The sequence below is a fragment of the Lepidochelys kempii genome, chromosome 1 (genome assembly GCF_965140265.1).
Source record: "Lepidochelys kempii isolate rLepKem1 chromosome 1, rLepKem1.hap2, whole genome shotgun sequence".
Classification (NCBI taxonomy): domain Eukaryota; kingdom Metazoa; phylum Chordata; order Testudines; family Cheloniidae; genus Lepidochelys; species Lepidochelys kempii.
This window is the reverse complement of record NC_133256.1, coordinates 36,359,755-36,384,305: the sequence shown is the minus strand read 5'-3', so window position 1 is coordinate 36,384,305 and position 24,551 is coordinate 36,359,755. Positions and strand designations below refer to the sequence as shown.

At 40.4% G+C, this 24,551-nt stretch overlaps 1 protein-coding gene across 7 annotated transcripts in view; it reads left to right on the top strand.

Annotated features, from left to right (window-relative positions):
* POGLUT3 (protein O-glucosyltransferase 3) overlaps positions 1-24,551 on the top strand; it is a 41,809-nt gene that overhangs the window by 9,934 nt on the left and 7,324 nt on the right. For 3 of the 7 annotated variants that reach the window (XM_073339096.1, XM_073339087.1, XM_073339056.1), the window contains exons 2-9: positions 3,755-3,952; positions 6,441-6,727; positions 7,618-7,834; positions 9,647-9,843; positions 12,794-12,988; positions 14,101-14,205; positions 15,502-17,543; positions 23,030-23,138. In XM_073339096.1, coding sequence (XP_073195197.1) covers positions 3,829-3,952; positions 6,441-6,727; positions 7,618-7,834; positions 9,647-9,843; positions 12,794-12,988; positions 14,101-14,205; positions 15,502-15,627 — 1,251 coding nt within the window. In that variant the 5' untranslated portion in view covers positions 3,755-3,828 and the 3' untranslated portion in view covers positions 15,628-17,543; positions 23,030-23,138. The remainder of the gene's footprint in view (positions 1-3,754; positions 3,953-6,440; positions 6,728-7,617; positions 7,835-9,646; positions 9,844-12,793; positions 12,989-14,100; positions 14,206-15,501; positions 17,544-23,029; positions 23,139-24,551) is intronic. The other 4 variants (XM_073339082.1, XM_073339062.1, XM_073339072.1 and 1 more) reach the window with 4 other exon arrangements.

Below are 24,551 nucleotides of genomic sequence, written 5' to 3'. Positions count from 1 at the left end.
GCATACCAACAGACACAGACCCTTTGTTTCTCTCCCTCCTCCCAGCTTTTGAAAGTATCTTGTCTCCTCATTGGTCATTTTGGTCAGGTGCCAGCGAGGTTACCTTTAGCTTCTTAACCCTTTTACAGGTGAGAGGAGCTTTCCTCTGGCCAGGAGGATTTTAAAGGGGTTTACCCTTCCCTTTATATTTATGACGGGTCAGTTTCTTATTTCTTCCCTCAACTTAGTATAAAGCTCCTCTCGATGTTGGTCAGATTCCCTTTTCTCTTGACCCCCTCACAGATCCTCTTCATACCAAATATCATTGGAATCCAAATCTCTTTCTTTTTGACACACAGCTGCAACTTGCAGCTCCTGTATTTTCATTTGCTTTTTCAATGCTGCTTTTGTTTTCTGGCACCAACTGTGAGAAACGCTTGCAATCTCTCTTCCCTTTCCTTAGTCAAATCTCAAATTAACTGTTTTATTTCTATTACTTGATGGTCTAATTTATCTTTGTCTGTTTTAATCTTTTTCCAATTCATCATTCTTTTCTTCAGTTCCCTATTTTGCTTCCCCATTTGTTCTGAGTTTGCATGATCTATGCCTGCCTCACTTTCCACTCCAAATTTTCCTGGCAAGTTTTAAAATTCTCTTGTAATGTTTGTAACTCTTCACAGACTTCCCACTTACATGCAATTGCCATTTTTACAGCTTGCCACAACAGCCATACTATAGCCGTTTGCTTTTTACTGGCATTAGGTTTGTACAGCTGTACATATTTTTTAATCATGTTTTCTAAGGTATCCAGAATTACATCCCGTTCCACTGCACCCTCTATCCAAGGGCATGTTCCAAATGCAATAATCTCCTTCTCTAACAGAGAAGGGGCTTTAACTTCAGTTCACTGGGGTGCCTCTTTCACCTCTTTACTTCTCTTCTTAAATAGTGTTTTCAACATTATTACAATAACACCACGCAGTATCTCCCCACGCGTTGTTTCTTTCTTCACAAATTTCTCACAAATAAGGAGTCACCCTTATTAGTCTTAAATAAGGACTCCCCCAACACTGTAAGACCCCATCTCGAAATTTGTCACTCCTTAATATCTCTCCCCCCTCCGCATTCTCCACCATTCGTTAGACCCGCAGTAGAGCTCTCCCTATGGGATGGGGAGCAGGCAGATACCAGACACAGTGTTGGTATATAATACTCTAAATGCTCTTTATTGATTACAAAACAAACCTTACTCACTCCACATTCACACCCCAAACATACTATACCAGAGTCCAAAGGTCAGAATGGTCCCAACAGCCAGTCGAGATTCCTTCCGATCATAAGATGCGGGGAGCCGGAAAAAAACACATCTATAACCACACGGGCTCTGGATCAATAAACGATTCTGATTTGCAGAAACCATAGGCAACCATTTATAGTCCATTTTGTCACATCATTGGTTCTTTGCCTTTATTTACTAGGCCTTCTACTCACACAATTCCAAAGAGACAATTCTGGGCAGGCCACCATGATCCAAGGCATGCCATTTCCTCCAATTCTTATACAATTTTTATCAGTCCAGCTGGTGATGTTTTCTTCTGATACTCCATATTTTTCTCGGAACATAACATATTACATGGATATATCAATATACATTGTGATTCATATATATAAACAAATATATAATTCTCCTTTGAGTAAGTGTAAATCCCTCTGTAGGTAAACTCATGACTCACGTCCATGAACCCAGAGTCTTTGCAGTAGCAGTGTCTGTCGAGACTGCACACATACCCTCTCCCTCCTTCCTCCCTCAGCTCCCTCTTAACCAAGCAGCAAGATGGAATCCAGCAGTGTTCAATACGTTACTTCTCAGTGTTCACTAATTCTTCTACTTGTTCATCTGATAACCAGATAATCTTCTAACCTTCTGGTAGGAAATCTTCCTCTCTACCAAAATTGTCAGTTTAAAAATCAAAAAGGAAGAAGAACCCCTTGTATAGATTGCCCTGTAAAGTTGTACTAAGTGTCATGGCAGACTTTCAACTTTTGGGCTTAAAGCCCTGCCCCTCCTGCAGTGGCTTGAGACCACTAACTGATGGTTATAGCAGGTGCTTATTCTGCTTGGGTGAAAGCCACACTCTGGAGCAGTGGACAGTATGCTACTCCTTTTCCACCAGGATGCACAAGTCACAGGATGCTTGATTTAAGCTTCACTTTCTGGAATAATCAATTGAGGTCACTTCGGACCCTGAAGAAGTGAGTACCATCTCCAATCAGGTATCAAAGAAGTGAACATCCATGAATGCCCCCTCTAGCCGGCATGCAACGCCAAAAGCCAGCAATGATAAACCCATAACATCAATAAAAGAACTGGTATAGAGAACCCTGGCACCAATGTATGAGGCACTACCATTTTCAGCATGGAAGCCTGACAGGTAGAAAGGCTGTTCAAGGCACAGAAGCTGAGGTTCCAGGCACAGAAGCTGAGACTCCAAGCACAGCTCAGTGTCATCCTGCAAGGAAGTACGAAAGCATACCTCCAAGGATAAGACTGCTAAACCCCAGACAGAAGCAATGGCTAATGTTGCAGAGCAGGCTATTATGGTACCAATAGAGCATAGCCTGCACCTGTCCCACCAGCATCAACGACCACACAGACGCCGATGATGACCTTTCAGTAGAATCACTCACGGCATCGGAGGACATCCTCTCAGAGGAGTCCACAGAGATTCCAAGGATGACTCCACACTGAGACCACCGCCAGCATTGGAACAGGCACAGGTACCAAGACCGCTGTTCACCTCAGCACTTCCCCTAGAGGAGGTGTACTCATCCTTCACTTCACAGGGCCACATCTTTTCACTATCCTCAAGTAGAGAACTCTCCCCTTTGAGGTCAGTACATGGCCCGATGGAGAGACCTGGAGGATCATTGTTCAGGACTCCATCACAGTCTTATCATGACTGGCAATGGACTAGCTCACACTATGTGAGCCAGCCATACCCTATTGGGCATACTGGGTCCATGCTCTCTAACCTCCAGGAAATGGAGGCTTCAGCAACATCTCTACTTGGACCACCAGCACTGGATGGAGAGGAATGCCAGCTGCCCTTATGAAGAATCTCTTCCCCTTGGAGGAATAAGTCTTTCTCAAATCCTGCATCTTGGCAAGGGGTTCGACTAGATGACCCTTGCAGTCCCTTCTAACTGTATGGTTCTGTGATTTTGTATTTGACTCCTGCATGCTGCAAGTGCCTCCCCACCATCTGGCAAGTATTCTTCACTCCTGTTGGGTTTTATCCTGGTTTTCCTTCTCTCTGATTCCCGAGGAACTAACATATCCTCACAGTATTAACTTGAATTCTGAATAATAAAGTTAATCTTTGCTTCAAAATGTTTGGGACATTCTTACTGCATTGTAACTGTCACACCTCGAGGTAACTTACATCTTGCTTATTTTCATCTGTGATTTGTCCATTTATATTAGACATATGATGATCGGGAAAACTTGACAGGGTGATCTCTTCCTCTTACATACAGTCTTGGAATTAATGTTGGTGTGTCTTATAAAGCATGACTGCTAAATTTGTGCACTCAGAATAGTTTACAGGGTAAATCCAGAGAAATGTCTCTGAGTTTTATAGAGTTATTTCAGCTTTACACTGGTATAATTCAGAGCAGAATTTGATCCATCAGTGGCATCTCTCTTTTTTTTTTTCATTTAAGTAACCCTAATAGCATGAAGTGTCTACAACTATTTTTATTTTCTTCTTTTCAGGAAGAACACAGTTTAAAGTGGGAATTAAAGCACTTTCCCCCAAAGAAGTCATTGGGATCCACATCCCTAACCTTATGGATAGGAATGATGGGTCATTTCTTATACAGTATCGGATGTATGGGAGTGTCAACGAAGGGTTAAAGATTGAGGTGCTTTATGGTAATGAACACGTAGCTCAGTCTCCGTATATTTTGAAAGGTAAGTTTTCAGTTTACCATTTTATGGTGACAGCTACAGAAATGTTATGGACTAAACTTTGGCTAGTCAGGAGAGGGTAACAAACTGGAGGATACCGATGCTTTTTCTGGTTTAAGCAGCCCCTTACACATCCTTCCTCTTACACAGATTAAAGGAGCAGAAATAATCTACATACAGATCGTTGCCAAGTTATGGGACGTAAATATTTAAGCATGTAGACCATGGTCCCTGAACTTCAGGTCCTGCCTCAGAACATGCCGCCCTAGCTCTTGCGGCAGGGTGACCTTCAGGTTTTGTGGAGTGCCACAGCAGAGACAGAACTTCTTCATTTGTGGCCTAGCTGTGAGTTTTCTGGCATGTGTCCACATAAGCACAGCATCTGCCAGAGTGTGATGCTATATTTGTCTAAAGGAAACCTCACCTAGTAAAGCAAGTAAATCCATGTTGTTCCCAGCAATTCATAATTTGTTCAGTCCATCTTACCTTTGTGATTTCTAAAGCACGGTCCTTTCTAGACATTGAAATCTTATAACCAGCCCCACATTATCTCCTCTTTTCTTCCTACAGGCCCACCTTAGATCAATGCTGGTCCCTACACTATAAATTCCACTTAAAAGGGGAATATAATGCAAACTGTTTTCAGATTTCTGGTCTGCTTCTTTGGTCTTCTTCTCTCTTCTCATAGTTGATTGGTTGCCTACCAAGGGGAAAGGATGAACACTGAAAATGAAATTACTTCTTCAGCATCATTTCGCACTCCTTCCTTCTCCTGATCAAAGTTTTATTTTTGTATAGCATCCTATGTACACGATTATAAAACACTTCAAAACTGAAGCAAAAATGGTTTTAAAATGAGAGTTAAAGAAAGGCAGTAAATTGGAGTATGAGTTCTAGATAGTTTGGAACCACAAAAATGAAAGCAAATTTCTGTTACCCGAAATTGGGCCAGCTAGTAAACTTAGGGAGGACTAATGACTCACCAGAGTTTGGCAGAAAGCAGCATGTTTATTATATTGATAGCTAAGCTCAAAAGAAGGGGGAAGTGGGGGTCACACTCGCATACTCACGTTCCCAGGACAGGCACGGAACTGGAGATGTCAGGATCCTTCAAGGTAAGTGTTTGAAGGTAAGCCACGATGGAATGCAATGCGACAAACCACTGGCCAGATGGTCCGGGCGAAGGGCCTTCATGGGAGGTACAAGCTTTTGAGTGCACTCCTGAGCACATGGCCCCTTCCCCTTTTAAGGACCTGCTCTCCATGGCCTGCGTCTAGAGATGACTTGGGCACGTCTGGTTGGTTACACTCCACCTCGGCCAGTGTCCATGCACTGGGTGTGTGAGTGCTGCCTTATTAGGGTCCCAGACACCTTGTCTACCTGGGAGCTCTTCTGATCTTCCAGCTGTTCCAGCAGCCCATTCATCCCACAGGCATTCAAGGAGGGAGGGGGATGGGGAAAGCCACTTCACAGACGGAGAGGAGACAAAAGGGGGGAAGTGTAACAGACCTTTTGAACATAGCATAGTCATACAGCGCATACAGATCACTGCTGCTCCTACAACAATTTCCTCCCTGTTTCCACTACTGCTCACATGGAGAGGACAGAACCGTAGCCAGAGTCAGTGCAGATGGGGTAATAGATTGATACAACAGTAGAAAATGTTGGTGCAAGACAATGAAAAGTTTTGAAAAATTGGAGGACTGTGGATGTCAAGTGAAGTTGACAGTAGATAGGGGGGATGTGGTCCAACTGCAGCAAGACAGTACCCTGGGTATTGGGCTGGAGCATACTTACATAGTCACTCGTGTGACAGAAAGAAAAGTGTGACCAAAGTACTTGTTTTTGGCGAGAAGTTTACGGAATAAAGTTTACTTAAATGCTTAGGCCTTATTACAGTGTATAAATCCACACTGATCCAAAAGGACGGGCTACATGAAATAAAGCACCTCATACTAAATGTAAAGACTTTGGCACCATAAAGTCCTAAATAAAGCTTAAAATATTGATAAATGAAGCTGTACAGCTAAATAATAGTATTGATGGATGTTTTAAATAACTATAGGCATTCTGGCTCACTGGCAGGTAGCATGACGCTGGTACACGACTTTGTTTTTTCAGTAGAGATGATTGAAAAATGGTAGATATTTTCCATGACAAATTAAAAAAATCTTTTGTAAAAAATTTTCAGTTTGTTTGGATTTTGGCCAAAATAAAATTGTTTCAATGATTAGTTGTTTGGGGTTTCTAAAAAATAAAAAAAATGGCTTTTTTCTTTTTCATCAAAAACCCTGACACTTTAGAAAGAGGAAATTTTCCAAGAAAATATTTGTTGGTAAAAATGGTCTTTTTATTTTAAAAAGCAAACCAAAAAAATCAAAAGACTTCCACCAGCTCTAGTTTTAGATTTTTGTATCCATCAGGAGTCTTGGGTATTGTGAGCTGAGACTATCACAGAAGTCATACATTCTCATTGCTTTGTGTTCTGCAGGGCCTGTTTATCATGAGTACTGTGAGTGTCCAGAAGAAGATTCTCAGACTTGGCAGAATATTCTCTCTTGTCCATCCCAGGAGCCTCAAGTTACTAAAGACTTTACTTCTTTTCCCTCCATCAACCTTCAGCGGATGCTTCATGAAGTCCCAACAAGGTTTGGGCAAACGAGAGGCGCTATTGTTCATTACACTGTTCTCAATAATCACATCTACCGTCGTTCCTTAGGGAAGTACACAGACTTCAAAATGTTCTCAGATGAAATGTTGCTCTCATTGGCAAGAAAGGTACAGCTATATAAGCCTTCACTTAAAGACTTTTGGATCACACAGATTTGCTACCATTTGGATATTATATTCATACTTTTATTTGCATAGCAAACCTTAAACTACTGCTGCATATTTAATTATTAAACCAAGATTTTATTTTTATTTCTGCATCTGCATGATATCATCTGTTTAGGAAGCCTGATGTTACTGGTGACTAATTATCAGATCCAAAGCCCATTGAAGTCAGTAGGAAAACTGCAGGCACTACGATGCTACAGGCTTTCCTGAATTGGAACTCCAATTGCACAGCTGGCTTGCAGGATTGAGCCTGTAGTCTCAAATAATGCTGATTATTGTTTGGTGGCTTGATTGACTGATTGTGAGAGACAAGATAGGTGAGATAAAATCTTTTATTGGACCAACTTCTGTTGGTGGAAGCGACAAGCTTTTGAGCTTCAGAGAGCTGTTCTTCAGGTCTGGGGAAGGTAACTAGAGAGTCAGAGCTAAATACAAGTTAGGGCAGATTGTTAAGCATAGGGGGTTTACATATGTTGTAGGAGGCCACATAAAGTGAAGTGGGCATTTAAGGGGTTTCAAGCTGTTGGATAAATAATGAGCCCATTACAACAATTTATGACACACTTTACTGTCTGATACCCCTTAATTGCACACTTCATTTTAAGTGGTCTCCTACGGCACTGTCCCTTTCACTGTCAGAAGTTGGTGGAATAAAAGATACTTCCTCTCCTACCTTGTGTGTCTTCATATCCGGAGACCAACCCAGCTACAACACTGAAAACAATTGATTCTTTGACACAAGAAAACTGATGACCGTACTTTACTTTTAAAGCATGAGTAGTTGAAGCATAAATTCATGTGTAATTGTACTGTATTGGATATACTTCTAGGTTCGTCTCCCTGATGTAGAGTTTTATCTTAATGTTGGAGACTGGCCAATGGAACATCGAAAAGCAAATGATACGCCTGGCCCTATCCCTATCGTTTCATGGTGTGGCTCTGTGGATTCAAGAGACCTAGTCCTTCCAACATATGATATAACCCATTCAACACTTGAAACCCTACGTGGTGTTACAAATGACCTCCTTTCTATTCAAGGAAACACAGGTAAATTAGAACTCATAGGCTTTACAAATCAATTCATAACTCTGTCAAAGGCGAAGTAGCAGAATATATGTAAAGAGAGATATTGGCCAAACTTTTCAAAGCCGGATAACTTATATAAGTATCTAAATAAGAGTGGCCTGATTTTCAGAAGTGCTGAACACCTACAACATCCACTGACATCAGTGGGAGCTGAAAATGCTCTTATTTAGTTCCTAAATGTGGATTTCAAAGCCTAACATTAGGCACTCAGGCTTGAAAATTTGGCCTTAAATTCAGACTTTAGTTACACCCATGCAACATCACTGACTTTTAAATTAACAGTCTCCCATTTGGGTTCTGGGAACAGTACTTTGTATTAAAAATAATCTTTTCCTCGGTATAGGTATAAAAGTTCACAGGTATAAAAGTTCACAAAGCAGACCATAAAAATCCCTTTGAAGTGATTTGTGCTCTGTCATGTTAGTATGCAAAGTACAATTATTACATTTTGCATTGGATTGTTTTTAGAAAATAAGTGCCCAGTGAAGTGTAGTTACTCTGGTTTCTTGACAGATGTAAATATCATGATTATAACTCCCTTCATCCAGTAAAGTGCTTTAGAATGCTAATTATAACCAAATACTAGTCCAATTCCTGAGAGAGGATTTGGGCTATTGTTGTAATTGTTTAAATTAAACTGTGAAAATGACTGCATAACCTCTTCCAAGACAGCCTCCACTACACTGAAAATTGTCTTTCATTTGGCCTGCAAATGGAAAAATATTGTCTGTGTATAAAGAAAACCGCAAGGGCCAGGCTTTTTTTCCCCAGTTTGTTTGTTTGAATGCTAGAAAGATTCTCTTTTTCCTGGGAGCCTCTATGGCCGCTTAGGGAATTAGTAATATGAAGTGATGAGCACCAAAAAAATGAAACCTGATTAAGGAAGTGATGTTTATTTAGACAGTTTAAAGCTCCCTCTCCTTCACCAAATATTTACTTAATTCAAATACCTGATAAACAGTTTGGACGCAAGGTCTCTGTTAATGACTCAGTATACCTGTTCCTTCAATTAAAGATGGAATAAGCTGCTCCCATTCCACTTCTCTGGGTTCTCCAGGGAGACTACCAGCACAAACAGGAAAGGCAAAATTTTACATTTTGGATATTTCTAAAAGTATAACAACAAGCAAGCAGAGTGAAAATCTTACAGGACTTCTCTGTATATTGTAAAGATACAGAAAAGGATACACCACCTTTTTATTCCTCTGTAGGTCACCGTTAAGTGACCCCTCAAAGATGGCAAAATTGGCTGCTTAACAGAGGTTACTAAAGGTGGAGTGGAATTATGTGTTGGGATATTTGGATGGACTTTTAAGATTGAAGGTCTCTTGCTCAGATTTCACAGTATTCAGTACTCATATAAGTTAAAAACTAACAAAATTATTTTCTTGACAATTTGTTGAAAGACAAATAATTTTCTTAGAGACAAGATAGGTGAGGTGTAATATCTTTTATAGGACCAGCTTCTGTTGGTGGAACGGACAATCGTTCAAGCTTCACAGAGCTCTTTGTTTCTTAAAAGAAAAAAAGACTTAAATGTGAAATTAAGAATTTTTTCCTTGCCAAAACTTCAGGATAGGGCAAATATTTACCAGTTGGGTTTAAATGTTTCTTTAACAAGTTCATAATGGAAATTATGTTGATACCTGTTTTACCATACATGGGAGCATGACCCTGATATCGTAACAAATTCATATTGAATGTATGAGCATGTGTAACTTGAAGATTTCAAGGCTTCTTCCCCCACCCCAACCCCCCATTCAATATATGTAGGCCCTTTCTGGCACAACAAAACAGAGCGAGCTTTCTTTAGAGGTCGAGACAGCCGTGAAGAACGTCTCCAATTGGTGCAGCTATCTAAGGAGAATCCAGAGCTACTAGATGCTGGAATAACAGGATATTTCTTCTTCCGAGACAAGGAGAAAGAGCTGGGAAAGGCTCAGCTGATGGGATTCTTTGACTTCTTTAAGGTTTGCCACATTATACTGAAGACATGGGCTTACTTTGCAGTTAAATGGTTACTAAGTGAAGAGAGGCAGCTTTCCTTTTTAACTTTGCTGATTGCATTTCAGTGTTTGAAAAAGTTTTATGCTGCCCTGGGCACGTGTCCATACAAAATAGATATTTTACCCATAAATAAAAACAGTGTAAAACATCCTTTAAAAAAGCCATACTGTGCTATCCACTGTGGTCTCTTTGACCTTAGTGGGCTTTGGATCAGGTCCTGTATGCAGATTTCTGACCCACTGTAACTGTGTTTATTTCTTACTTAACATGCAAACAATAGGCATATTTTATATAGATGTAGGTGTACTGTGTGTTTCAAAAACAGTTCTTGTAGCAGTGTGTCAGAGAAGTATATTGAATGTTGCTGATTTATTTGATCCTGCAGCTCCTTCAATTGCCATGTCAGCAGCACCCAGATCTGAGCAGTGGCGAGGGGGAGGATGTGAAATGTCCTCTTTTACTTTGCTCATGTGCAGACATCTGCAGTCAGAGTTTCCTGGCAGCTGGATTTAGCCCTAATGTTATTTCTTCTTCATATTTACTATTAAATGTGATTCACAAAACAGGCAGGCATGGTTGGCATCAATGTTCTGTTTCTGTCCTCTTCGGTTATATTGTGCCATATTAAACTGCTTGGGTTATATTGTGCCATTCACTGGGGATGGTATGAAGTCACACCACCTCAAGGAGAAGGGTTGTGAGTGAGGAGATGGAGAGGAGAGCATTTGGGGACTGATTCAACTTAGAGTCTCTAATATATTAAAAATATTATCATTTGCAATTCTGTTAAACTTTATTTTTGCCTTACAAATTTTTAATTTTGATTTAGTGGCTTCAGTAGAACGTAATGAATCTGCTGATCCTTGAGGGAAAGTGAACAGCGATCCTGTAAACAAAGTTGCAGCAGAGTTATAAATCTCTGGAAGTAAAAGCGGCATAGCCTCAGCTGGTATAAATTGTCACAGCTGCATTGACTTCAGTAGCTATTATATTTTATGCCATCTGAGGTTCTGCCCCTTGGATTATATCAGAAATGCTAAAAACAGCCCTCTCCAAAGTGAACACCTTATATTACTTAGTGCAGTGTTTCCCAAACTTGGGACGCCACTTGTGCAGGGAAAGCCCCTGGCGGGCCGGGCCAGTTTGTTTACCTGCCACATCCACAGGTTTGGCCGATCGTGACTCCCACTGGCCGCAGTTTGCTGTTCCAGGCCAATGGGGGCTGCAGGAAGTGGCGACTGGTACGTCCCTCAGCCTGCGCTGCTTCCCGCAGCCCCCATTGGCCTGCAGCGGCAAACCAAACCAGCCCAGCCTACCACAGGCTTTCCCTGAACAAGCGGTGTCCCAAGTTTGGGAAACACTGACTTAGTGCAATTTGTACTATTGCTCTGTTTACTTTTAATTGAAATGAGAGATTTTCATGAGAAACATAGCGTAAAACTAGATGACAGCTTTCCTCACCCACAGCTCTGTCCTTGTCCCAGCCCGCTTCTTAACAGAATGCCCATTATGGTGTCCATGTGAATTGTGCTGTGGTTTTGTGATGTGAGCTGAGGACAACCAGGGGTGAGGTTCTTCATAAGAAACTGTATAATATTTGGAATTCATGCATATAAAACATGGAGCTGATATGGATGACCTGAAAAGCCTTGGTGGGCACCTAGATGAAAGCATTTGATTTTCTTACCCCTACTGTCAGTTGTTTGTTTTTTTTGGGGGGGGTGGGGTGGTTACTGGGTTTACACTTCACAAACATTGAGCCATATCCATCTTGCTTTATGTATTGACTTCTGTGGGACTATTAGGGTGAGCAGTATTTGGCATGTTTTTAATTGACCCTGAGGTTAGCCCTGTGGGGTAGGTAAGTGCGAACACTGAGGCATAGAGGCTAAATGATTTGCCCAAAATCTGTGTCAGATCCATGATTAGAATCCAAAGGTTCTTAATTACCAGTCTTGGGCCTAAACCACAAGATGGTGCTGTCAAGGTTCCTTCCCCACTCTGAACTCTAGGGTACAGATATGGGGACCTGCATGAAAGACCCCCAAGCTTATTCTTACCAGCTTAGGTTAAAAACTTCCTCAAGGTACAAACTTTGCCTTGTCCTTGAACCCTATGCTGCTACCAGGGTTAAACAAAGAACAGGGAAAAAGCTCACTTGGAGATGTCTTCCCCCCAAAATATCCCCCTAAGCCCTACACCCCCTTTCCTGGGGAAGACTTGATACAAATCCTCACCTGTGTACAGGTGAACACAGACCCAAACCCTTGGATCTTAAGGACAATGAAAAAACAATCAGGTTCTTAAAAGACAAATTTTAATTAAAGAAAAGGTAAAAGAATCACCTCTGTAAAATCAGGATGGTAAATTCCTTACAGGGTAATCAGATTCAAAACATAGAGAATCCCTTTAGGCAAAACCTTAAGTTACAAAAAGACACAAAAACAGGAATATACATTCCATTCAGCACAGTGTATTTTACCAGCCATTAAACAAAAGGAAATCTAATGCATTTCTAGCTAGATTACTTACTAACTTTTTACAGGAGTTCTGAGCTGCATTCCTGATCTGTTCCCGGCAAAAGCATCACACAGACAGACAGACCCTTTGTTCCCCACCCTCCAGCTTTGAAAGTATTTTGTTTCCTCATTGGTCATTTTGGTCAGGTGCCAGCGAGGTTACCTTAGCTTCTTAACCCTTTACAGGTGAAAGGGTTTTGCCTCAGGCCAGGAGGGATTTAAAGGTGGTTACCCTTCCCTTTATATTTATGACAGGTGCCTTTCTCTAGATACTTATTATTTCCAGGACGTTTTGAAACTGTGCATGTATATAACACTAAATAGGCTGAAAGATTAGATATTTTGATTCAAAATATTTTTTCTCCTTTTTTGCTTCTTTGTTTTCACTTTACAGTACAAATATCAAGTGAATGTAGATGGGACAGTAGCAGCGTACAGATTCCCATACCTCATGTTGGGTGACAGTCTAGTACTGAAACAAACTTCTCAATACTATGAGCACTTCTACAGTGAATTAAAGCCATGGAAGCATTATGTTCCAATTAAAAGAAGCCTTGATGACTTGCTAGAAAAAATAAAATGGGCTAAGGTAAGTGTTGTTACCAACAAAGTTAAAAGGGGTAAATTGACACAAACACACATTCCTAGTGGTCCTCTTCCTTTTGTATTGCTAAATCCGTGTTCTGCATCAACTATGCACTGAGATAAAAGGTGCATATATTGCTATTACTTTCATTTAGTTAAATAAATAATAAGGCCCCAATTCAAGTAAACATCCCCATTCAGGAAAGCACTTAAGCACAGGCTTAACTTTAGGCATGTGCTTAAATGTTTTGCTGTAGAACAACTTTAAACAGATTTTCAGATCTTTAAAGATTGCTTTCAAACCTTGGATTAATTTTTTTTTCAAATGCTGTGATCACAGAGTACAAATTATTAATACAGATATCCTGATCAGATGCACCAAAATAATACCTTCCTGTAACATAGAATGAGAGAGAAAGGATATTTATAAATATGCCAAACATTATTGTGGTGAAGTAGAATAGAGCTTAGGCTTCAAAACTGAAACTAGCAGTGTGAGAAACACAAGCAATGTTTCAGTTCTGAGTACTGTAGTTGTTCAAAAAGGACCAGATGAAGGACACTACAAGCTTTGAAATGGAAGCTCTAAAACTCTTGAATACAAGTGTTTAGTACACTACCCACATCACCAAAACACATTCCACGTGTGTTACCAAGGATGGTTCAGTTGAAAAGCTTCACAAAGAACAAAGCTGGAAACAAAAACACTTAATTACACGCAGTAGGAAAAGACAACAACTACAGCTCTGTATTCTGTGTAATCAAATCTGTGTGAGAGACATCAAACCTGCTTATGAACTGGGCTGTGACTTGAACAATATAGTAGAGCGGTAACTGACTGATTTCTCGAAATATATACAATTGGCCACCAATACTCTTAACAGCAACCCTAAAGATATCAATGTCTTTGTGACCATGCAAGCATATTGATAAATTCTAAAAACCTGGAACTAAATAATGTGTTCTTGCACTGTATCGGTAATTGTACATGGATAGCATTCCAGCTATTACTGCAGATCTGAACAGCCCTCTTAATGAGAGTTATCATGCTAGAAGGAAATTGAGTGATTCACTGATTGCTCTTTTATTCCCCGCTGTTTCTTTCCAATTTCTCAGGTAAATGATGAAGAAGCTAGAAAGATTGCTAAAGAAGGTCAGTTAGTTGCAAGAGAATTACTGCAGCCTCACAGGCTTTACTGCTATTATTACAAAGTGTTCCAGGTAAGTACAGTGTGTCATTTGGTTACATTTTTGCCTAGCTGCTACTAGTTCTAGCCCTACAGTTTTCTATTCAGTCCACATATCTTGAGACATTGTTCATGGTAGGTTGTAAGGGATCATTCAAGAACTCTGATAGAACGTATCTCATTATTATTGGGATGCAATCTGAGCTACCAGCAGTCCTACTGTGAAAGGGGTCTCATGACTTTCCGCCCTCACCCCATCTGATTTGTATTTAGTGTTTTGTAATGCTTTATTTCTGATTAAGACAGGTGATCTTCCATTGGCCTTTGACCCTTTGGCTAGTGTTCCTCCTTTTGCTCCAACTTCATCCTCCTGAACTAATGTCCCAGCATGGCATTGGTTCTTTGGGTGGCCCTGGTTCTGGTTACTGGGAAAGGAAGCCCTGGCAATATGGCAGCTGTGCTGCCAGGTAGCAGGGCAGACCAAAGACCCAAGTGTGTTGCAGATGGCACTAGTCTCCCACTGATTCTGGGGGATCCATGGAATTTGTGGGCTGTCCCAGGGCCTGTTTCTTAAGCAATTCATACTCAGCAATGTAACAATTGCGGAGAAAACTGAGAACCCCACAGAGATCCTACCTTTTAGCTTCCTTCTATGGATTGCTCATGGCAATGGAAGGTTGGGCCCATTATTAATTGAATTACAGAGATATTGTGAAAGAAGGAGTAACAGGAGTTGGTCACAGCCTGTGGACGGGGGGGAGCAGAAGAAGGAATGTTGTCCACAGTGGGGACTTGGGAAGCATCTAAGATGATAACTGGCCATCCAAGAGGGTATGTGAAAGAGATGCAGGATTGAATAAAAGGGTATAGATCCAACCAGTTTGTGCATGGCACAACTGACATTACTTTCACTTCAAGAAGCAGAATTCTAATGTGACTCAGAAACCCTTTATGGGTATTGAATTGCTTTGCTGTTCTGCTATACAGAATCAGATCTCATATGCATGCACAGGTTAATGATATCACTTTTTGGACTGTTTAGTGTGCCAAAATATGACCGATCATTTGCATGTGTTTATATTAAGCAGTTTCATACTGTTGATGACAGTATTAAAGCTGACATTTAATAGGACATAAGACAAAACATTAAAGGAAGTTCCAGAGGCAATTGAGTTTATTAGTAGGTATTTCAGTGAAAACCTAGTAAACAGATGGTAAATGATGTAGGAAGCAGTGTTTAAAGCAAGGTTTAAGAATGGAAGGGAGAGGTCTGTTACATGAATTACATGCTAGTGTGTCAGCTCTCTTAAATGTCACTTACATATTTCAGAAATATGCCAAGCACCAAGCCAGCAAACCTGAAATAAGAGATGGAATGGAACTTGTACCTCAACCTGATGACAGCATTTCCGTCTGCAATTGCCATAGGAAAAAGCCTTTAAGGGAAGATCTATAACTGTACCAAATGAAGAAAACCACTCCTGTTTCACTAATGATGCAAAACTATACATGGGATTTAAGCTGTGAAAACTAGGACATTCTTGTGCACTGGGGAACATTCTTGGTTAAGTACTCCTATTGTATTTGCACACATTTATTCACTCTACCTATGATATACAATTTAGTGCAAGTTCTTCTATAAACGGTATTAGATTTCTCCATTAAGTCATCTGCTGATTTCTGTTTTCTACTGAAAATAACTTTTTAAAAGCAGAAATTATTCTACCACAGTATTAAGATGAATACGATATATACAGCAGATTTGTAATTGTAGACACAAAGTGGATCATTTTAGCTTTGCAAGTTCCAAATCTAGTATTACCATCTGATGTTTACTTGATGGTCGATGTCAGATAAATCTTGTGATCTCCATTCAGTTCCTATTGAAAAAGTTGTCCAAATCAAGAGTCAGAGTGGAGGTAAAAAATGGTGGTGGTATTCTTTCACGCTCCACATGTGACCAAAATGAGATACCTTCACCCCTACTGTAGATTGTGTAGATATTCAAAAATATATGATCCTAATATGGTCAGAGCTCTAGCCTGAAACTCAAGAGACCTGGGTTCAATTCCCTGCTCTGCTAGAGAGCCTATGCCGGTATAGCTACTTAGTGTAGACACACACAGTGTACGCCAACAAGAGGAGTTCTGCCAGCATAGTAATACCTCCTCTCCAAACGTTATCAGCTATGCTGCCAGCAGCAGCAGCATGCTTTTGTCAGCATAGCTGTGACAACACGGGGCTTTGCCAGCATCGCCATGTCATTTGTGGGAGTGATATTTTTTCAGCATAATTTTGTAATATAGACCATGAGTTAGCCCTGGCCTATACTTAACATTTAGATTGCCCTAGCTAGGTCACTTGGGTGTAAAAAATTTACACCCGAGTAGCATAGTTAAACTGACCCGACCCCCTGTGTAGATGTGGTTCCTAGTTACTGCCGCTAGGAGGTGGATACCTACATAGACAGAAAAAAACCCTTTCATCAATGTAGGAAGTCTAGGCAAGTAGGCTCTATCTAAACTTCAATAATTACCATGTTTAAACATACTAGTAGCCAAAATATATTTTTGTATGTTTTTTCTTGTCTATTTGGACAGAAAATAATGCTCTAACCATGTTAGAGAACCACATTGTAGCCTAGTGATATATACAAACATGGTTACAAATAATTTCTTCCTGTCCACACAGGCAAAAATAGCCACATTTTAAAACATGGTTTGGACACTCATGTATCACTACTATAATTAATCATGGCTATTTTTGGAGCGCACACAGGGTCCTAGAAGAGAAAAATAGAAAGTTGCCATTTCCAATCACACTACCAATGGAAAGACAAATGTCTTTTGTTCCATGTCCCCCTTCTCCCTCCACTCCGATACTGGCCTCCCCACCCACACCACACAGTTATCAATGCTAGATTTGAACAGAAAAAATATTTCTATGCTGTCTTCTAGATCAACAGAATGCCATCTCCACTCTTTAAAGACACTAAAGTATTTGGGTTTTGTATAATGTCTGGGTTTTTTAGAGCTCTTTTTAGTTATACAGTATTTTAAAAATTGACGCATCTCAAGTGCCTTTTGAGGGAAGTACATTGTAAATATTTTTAGAACCACTGATAGGGTGAAAAAGCAAGGAAAGGGTTAAGGGCTACTTGTCTGTCACATGACTCACCAGGGGATTTAAGGAAGGGGTGTGTCTTCTTTCAGAAAGGCAGGGGGGAAAGCCTCCTCCTGGTGTTCAGGGGAATCACATTGTTTTTATGTAACTCATGACTTTCTGTGTTTGAACAGTAAATTGGGTCCTGAGGTCTACCATGTATTAGAGGTGAACCCTTTCCCACAAAACAACCTGCCCCTGCTGGCAGGGGTGAGTCAAGCTCCTAAAATGCTAAAGGAATGCTTAGTACAATCCCCATTTAGTCAAAGTATTTGTGGAAGGTGTCCAAACAACTGGGTAATTGGTGTGTGACTGGGAAAATGACTCATGAGCAATGTGGTGTATTACCATAATTTAGATATGAGGGGTTTTTAGCTGTTGAGGGAGGGGACAGGAGCTCAGATAAATGTAGCTATTCTGAATGTGTGAAAAGGTATTTTTAGGGTGGCTCTCGTTTGACTGTAAAAAATTTTTTTTTTTCATTTTTCTGATATAGGCACATGGAAATAGGATGGCATGGTATGGTATTGCCACCCTTTCTTCTGCACTGCTGCCTGCAGAGCTTGGCCCTCAGTCAGCAGCCACCACTCTCCAGCCACCCAGCAACCAAGGCAGCAGCACAAAATTAGGGTGGCATGGTATGGTATTGCCACCCTTTGTTCTGCACTGCTGCTGGTGGGGTGCTACCTTCAAAGCTGGGTGCCCGGCCAACACCTGTCACTCTCTGGCTGTCCAGCTCTGAAGGCAGAGCAGAAGTAAGGGTAGCAATACTGCAACCCACCTAAAATAACCTTGCAACCCCCCTGCAACTTCCTTTTGGGTCAGGACCCCCAATTTGAGAAATGCTGGTCTCCCCCAGGAAACCTGTATAGAATAGGGTAAAAGCACACAAAAGACCAGATTTCACAGGAGGAGACCAGATTTCACGGTCCGTGACACATTTTTCATGGCCGTGAATTTGGTGTAGGGCCCTAAGTATCTGGTTTCACCCACATAGTTATTATTGAGGCATTTAGTGCACTGGATGAAATATACCACATATTTTGATAGGCATGTGTGGGACCCATGGATCAAGAAAGCTGTGTTGGGGGAGGAGGGTGTTGATCATTGTAGCAGTGAAGATGTGTCTGCAGGTTTTACATCTGTTGTTCTGTAGGGTCTGGTGCTGCTTTGAGTTGATATGTTCTGGTCTGTGGGGAGCTTGCTTCTGATGATGAGCTTGGGGAGTTGGTTGAAGGCCAGAAGAGGGGGTCAGGCAAGATTTCTTTAATGATTGGGACCCCACAGAGTATGGGTCATAATTGTTGGATGATACCCCATATGGGTTCCAGTGTGGGGCAGTATAGGTAACAAGTCAGGTTCTAATGTCGGAGGGGGTTTTATTTTGGTATTGAAGCAGGTTCTCACAGGATATTTGGGTGGCCCGTTCCAGTTATACTTAGCAAATGAAAAAATAATAATAATCAAAGGCGGTCTGATGAAATGTTAATATCAAGCATTCATCCTTTCAAGCATATGCTCCTCAAACGGATATCAGAGACAAGAGATACCATTGAGACTATATATCATCTGTTCAAGCATTTATCAGAACATACAAAGAAATGATAAAGAAAAGGATCATTACATAAATAACTAAGGGCTTGTCTACACTTAAAATGCTACAGTGGCACAGCTGTGCCATTATAGTACTTCAGTGACACTATCTAAGCTGATGGGAGGCGTTCTCCCATCAGTGTAGGTAATCCACCTCCCCGAGAGGCAGTAACTAGGCTGATGGAAGAATTTAGTTTGTTGGCCTTGAGCTGTCTACACAGAGACCTAGGTTGGTTTAATTATGCTGCTCAGGCTTTTTCATATCCTTGATCAATGTAGTGAAACCAACCAAATTTTCTTGTATAGACCAGGCCTTAGGTCAGGGGTGGCCAACCTGAGCCTGAGAAGGAGCTAGAATTTACCAATGTACATTGCCAAAGAGCCACAGCAATACGTCAGCAGCCCCCCATCAGCTCCTGTCCTCCAGCCTCTAGTGCCTCCTGCGCACCGGCAGCCCCACCAGTCAGAGCCTCCTGCCTGCCTCAATCAGCTATTTTGCATGCACAGGAGGCTCTGTGGGAGAGGAGGGAGGAGTGAGGGCAAGGCAGGCTCGGGGGAAGGGGCAGGGGCCTTGGGGGAAGGGACGGAGTGGGGGCAGACCTGGGGCAGAGCAGTGGGTTGAGCAGTGAGCACCACCCAGCTCATTGGAAAGTTAGTATCTATAGCTCCAGCCCTGGAGTCAGCACCTATGCAAGGAGCCACATATTAACCTCTGAAGAGCCGCATGTGGCTCCAGAGCAGAGGTTGGCTACCCCTGCCTTAGGTTATCATCAGCTCACTTACGTAGGCAGCATGTACAAAGGTGTTCTGTGTTGAAGTGAAAGGTTTTATTTAGCTGAATGTTTTCTTTAAAAGTCATGAACAAGAAAGAATCTTTTGTCTGTGATTATATCAAATACTGTTGAATGTGTGTGATTTTTAAGACCTGGGCCCTTATTCAAATAATAATTGGATATGAATGTTTAGCTGTTGATTACTGCACAAGGAAAGAAAGTATTATATGTATAGTAATACTTTAAAGAGAAAAGGCACTAATTGTATGCACTGCTTAAAAAGAAATAGGGAAAAAGTGGTTCTTTGTATGTAAGATGTCATTTACTATTGCAAGAAGAACCAACATCTGTAACAGAACACACAGTCATAGTTAAAATAATCCGTGTGCAGAAAAGTTGCAGATGGAGCTTCAAAAGTGAAGAGGTAATCTTTGTCTCACCTTTATGGGCCTGATTCTCTTTTCACTTACACTAGTTATCTCCCAGTGCCTTTGATAAAGTTACCCCTGATTAAAGATATGGGAAAGGAAATTCAAGTCCTGTATGCTTAAAAGTAAAGAGTTCCCCATTTTTTGGTTTAGATTCTGCCTTCAGTTACACTGATTGTACATTGCACTGCCATCACTGGAGTTGCTCAAGAGTAATTCAAGCTAAAATGTCTCTTAGGGCCTGATTTTCAGTGAAAGATCATTGACTTCAATGAGTTACTCCTGATTTACATCAATGGAGAGAAGAATTAGCCCTTTTGTCCTTGTTGCTTTCCTGCTAACCCAGTCCTCACTTTTCTAAGTGCAGTGGAACCAACAATGAACACCTTCCTTTAAAGTGTATTGGTTCTGTGGGTATCCATTCATTTTGAGTTTATATGAAAGTTTCCTGGTCAGTCTCAATGATGATTCTAACACCTATTTTTCCTTGGCTGGAAAAATGTAGTAGGTCAGATTTTGCATTGACCTGCACCCCATGCAACTCCACTGATCGCTCTTCATACATAGACTCCTTCCCTTTGTGGGTATCAGATCTTGGGACATCCACAAGGTTAAGGAGATTATTAGTATTCATTTGTATTATAGTAGTGTCTAGAAACCCCAAATGAGATTTGGGGCCCTATATGCTAGGTGCTGCATAAACACAGTGTTTGTGTTGTGTAAACCTGAAGGGTTTGCAATCTAAATAGATGACAGACTACGGTTGGGAAGGGAAATGGGCATAGAGAAGTAAAGTAACTTGGCCAAAGTCACACATCAAGTCACTAGCAGAGTCAGAAATAGAACACAGATCTCCTAACAGTCAGTTTCCACCCTATCCGGTGGCCCACACTGTCTATTCTGCAGGAGGTGACCTGGGGGCAACTCTGTTCCCCAAAAAAGACTAGAAGGAATCCCACCAGTTGAAACTTGTTTCTTGGCTGCTATATTGGTTTCTCCAAATATGGGTGCGTTTCACTCGTGTCAAAAGGTTGCATACACTTTTGTCTGCTTAAATATCCTGAGTATTTAGCATAAAAATAATTTTAGACATTCAGATTGACTTGCTAGTGCATAGTCCAATTTTCAGCACTCCCATCAATTTCTTATGAAGTGAACTCTTGAAAAGGTAATGTTGCTGACTAGGGGAATTGAGAAACTTTTTATGCACAATACCTCAAATTTCTAGAATTTCAAATATAATTTGTCACCAGTTCTAGATACTTTTTTACCCAAGCTCAGAACCACAGCACACTTTAATTCAATTAAAAAAAATCTGCTGGCAGTGAAGTATCTCACCTCTTAGTATTTTTTGTAAAAGCTTTTGATACAGTTCAAATGTCAAAGTGTGAAATTGCAAAGTAGCAATATAGTGTAATATAGTAAGTTAAAACTTATCACAAACTTTGTTATATGGTAAAAATTAGCAAAAAGTGGAACTGCTGCCAGCTCCTGTTCAAATAAATAAAGGAGAAGGTGGAATAATTCACTTGGATAGGTGGGATCACTGTAACAAACAAATAAACAAATGTAGAAGATCATTAAGTTTGGAACATAAACAGGCAAAAGAAAAATTATTATATATGTAGTATTGGTGACATTCACTCACTGAGTTGTGAGGATATTTTAATGTAGGCTTTTAAAAGATTGCAAAAACTGGGAGCAGTGTACTCTGTTTGTGCAATGCACAGAGAGCATAAATAGAAATCAGATAAAACCCATGCTGAGCTATTTTTGACTAACTGGAGTAAAACTGGAGTGGAAGTTGGCAGTCTTCATGTAGCCCACTTTATTAAGTGAGAATTCATGACGAATGCCATCAACTTGGTGACCAAACATCTCTCAGCGATTTCCCAGTCATCAGAGCAGCAACTCAACAAATCCTAAAGTTCCTGCTCTACACCAGCAATACGAAAGAAGAAGAGTTAAACTGAATTTACACAAACAGGCTCTGATCCCACAAGTGCTTAAGCACATGCTTAGCTTTATTTACATGTGAAAATCCTATAGGACTTAATCTAGTAAAGTGCTGAGAATGCTTATTGTGATCCAGCAAAAGCAAGCAAGCATGTGCTTAATTTTAAGTAGGCATTGGGACTACTCGTGTACTTCAAATTTAAGAATGTGCTTAACTTGTAGAGCAGGGATAGAGCGCTCAGTGTAACCCACTGGTCAGTGTGCATGATGTATCCCTCTTAACATATGTGTGATCCACTGAAAATATGTCAGGTACAGCCCCCAGCTAAAACACCTACCTCTGTGACTCAAGTTGTGGAGTCTTGTATTTTTAGCTCCAGAGGTGCTAGATTCAATCCCCAGTGGCAGCCACAATGGCTACTATCAAATCAGCATCTTGGAGGATCAAGACCATAGTTCCTCTGAATGGAAATCAAAGCTGCTATTGTTCTTATGAAAAGAAAGTCAAATATTGTTGCTTTGAGTGAGGTTTGATCTATACTTAAAAGATTGCCATCATAGGTATGTTGGTTAGGAATATATTAAAAAAAAATCACACTCCTAACTAACATTTATATTCCAGCAAAAGCTCTAGTGCAGATACAGTTATACTGGCAAAAAAGTCCTTTTGCTGGTATAGCTTATTTTGTTTGGGGTATAAACCAACATACCCTTTTTACTGTAGACAAGGCATGAGATATGCTTCACCAGCATGGCAAAATTACATCAATATCCCCATTCTATTTTACACTAAAAAGCAACTGCTACACACTGCTCACTACTAGTGATCTGCTACATAAGGCCATTTCACATATGTGAAGCTTAAGTGATCAATTCCAACACTTATTTACATGCATCAACTACTTTAATTCTTATTTCCTTCTACAAACTTTTCCTCTTTGTTCAGTCAAGCCTCCCCTGAGTCTTTGACGCACAGCAGGAGGAGTCCAATCTCACCACCCAGGGGCTGCCTGAAAGTAGGTGAAACTCCAAGATACCTGGCACATATGTAATGGGTAATTATTTTTTGGTTCTGTATAAAAACAGATACTTAATTCAGATAAAGATCAGGTAGATATGACTTCACTGTGCTTTATAAATATTGTGGAATGCTCAAATACAGATAACAGAGACTGAAGATGTAGACTAATCCTGAGCATTTATCTTGGAATGATGTCCAAATTACCTCAGATTGTTTGCAAGAACAGAAGTGCCTTTGTGGCAAAATGCTATTTCAGAGTATGAAAATCCTCCCAGGGATCAAGAAGAGCATATTTATGCTAACAGACATACTATTACTAACACTGTACATGATACTGAAGAGCTCACTAGAATTCATTGAGACTGTAGCAACTACTACTGCTTAAATGCTCTTTTGCAAGGCAATTCATTTCAGTAGTCATATTTTCATTCCAGTCATAGAAACAGTTACTGGCAAAATGAACACCTATCAAGGTCAGCTGTATAGCCCAGTGGATCTGTAATGGGGCAGGTACCTTTCAACTATAGGTTGCCAGTTTGAATTGAGTCCAAGTCTGTAGGGACTGGAAGTTCTTACTACAGAATGACAGTTCATTGACCTAAGAGAAATGAGTTGGTGGAAAGCAGCTGATTACCATAGGCAACATCACCAAAGAGGTAGAAGGAGCAATTGAGCACGGTGACTGAACTACATTATCCCTGCGGAGTCAATCTCTTCATTTCAGGATTGTGAGATTTTATGGGGTAGTTAGCTTTGCTGCTGCCCCTACTATATGCACAATACATACCTATGGAAAATTTTAGTCACCACAATAATCACATTAACAAAATTTTAAAAAATATATATATGTTCATGCATTTGATACTGTTCTGGATAAGTGAGATCCCTCCATTTTCAAGTGACTTTCTATTGATACTCTACTGTACCTGTTCTAACTTCTTTGTATTCTGTTTTGTTGAAATACTTATTTTTTTAAATATAATTTAATTTTTAAGTCTGGTTTATGTTACATGATAGATATGTACATTATATATGCAACATGGACAACACTTCTGTAGTTCATAATCCATAGCAGAGTAGGAGACAAGGTATTAAACATGTATTGTCAAAGTAATACAAAAGGGCATCTCACTGGGGTAGGTTTTATTTTACATTATAGTTCAGTTTATAATTACTTACAGTGTCTCCGGTCTCAGTTTAGCAAGGAATTTAAACACATGCTTAATTCAGGCATTTAAGTAATCCCAGTGAAGTCAATGGAACTGGGCACATGCTTAAAGTTAGATATGTGCTTAAGCTCCTTGCTGAATTAGCATCCAAAGCAGAAAAGAGTTTTCCTGCTACATTTGTTTTGAGATACAATTGGTAAAATTTATGGGGTTGTTGCTATATTTTGTAGCTCATGAAACATATCAGACATTTGTTAAATATCTGAGGAAAAATAAGA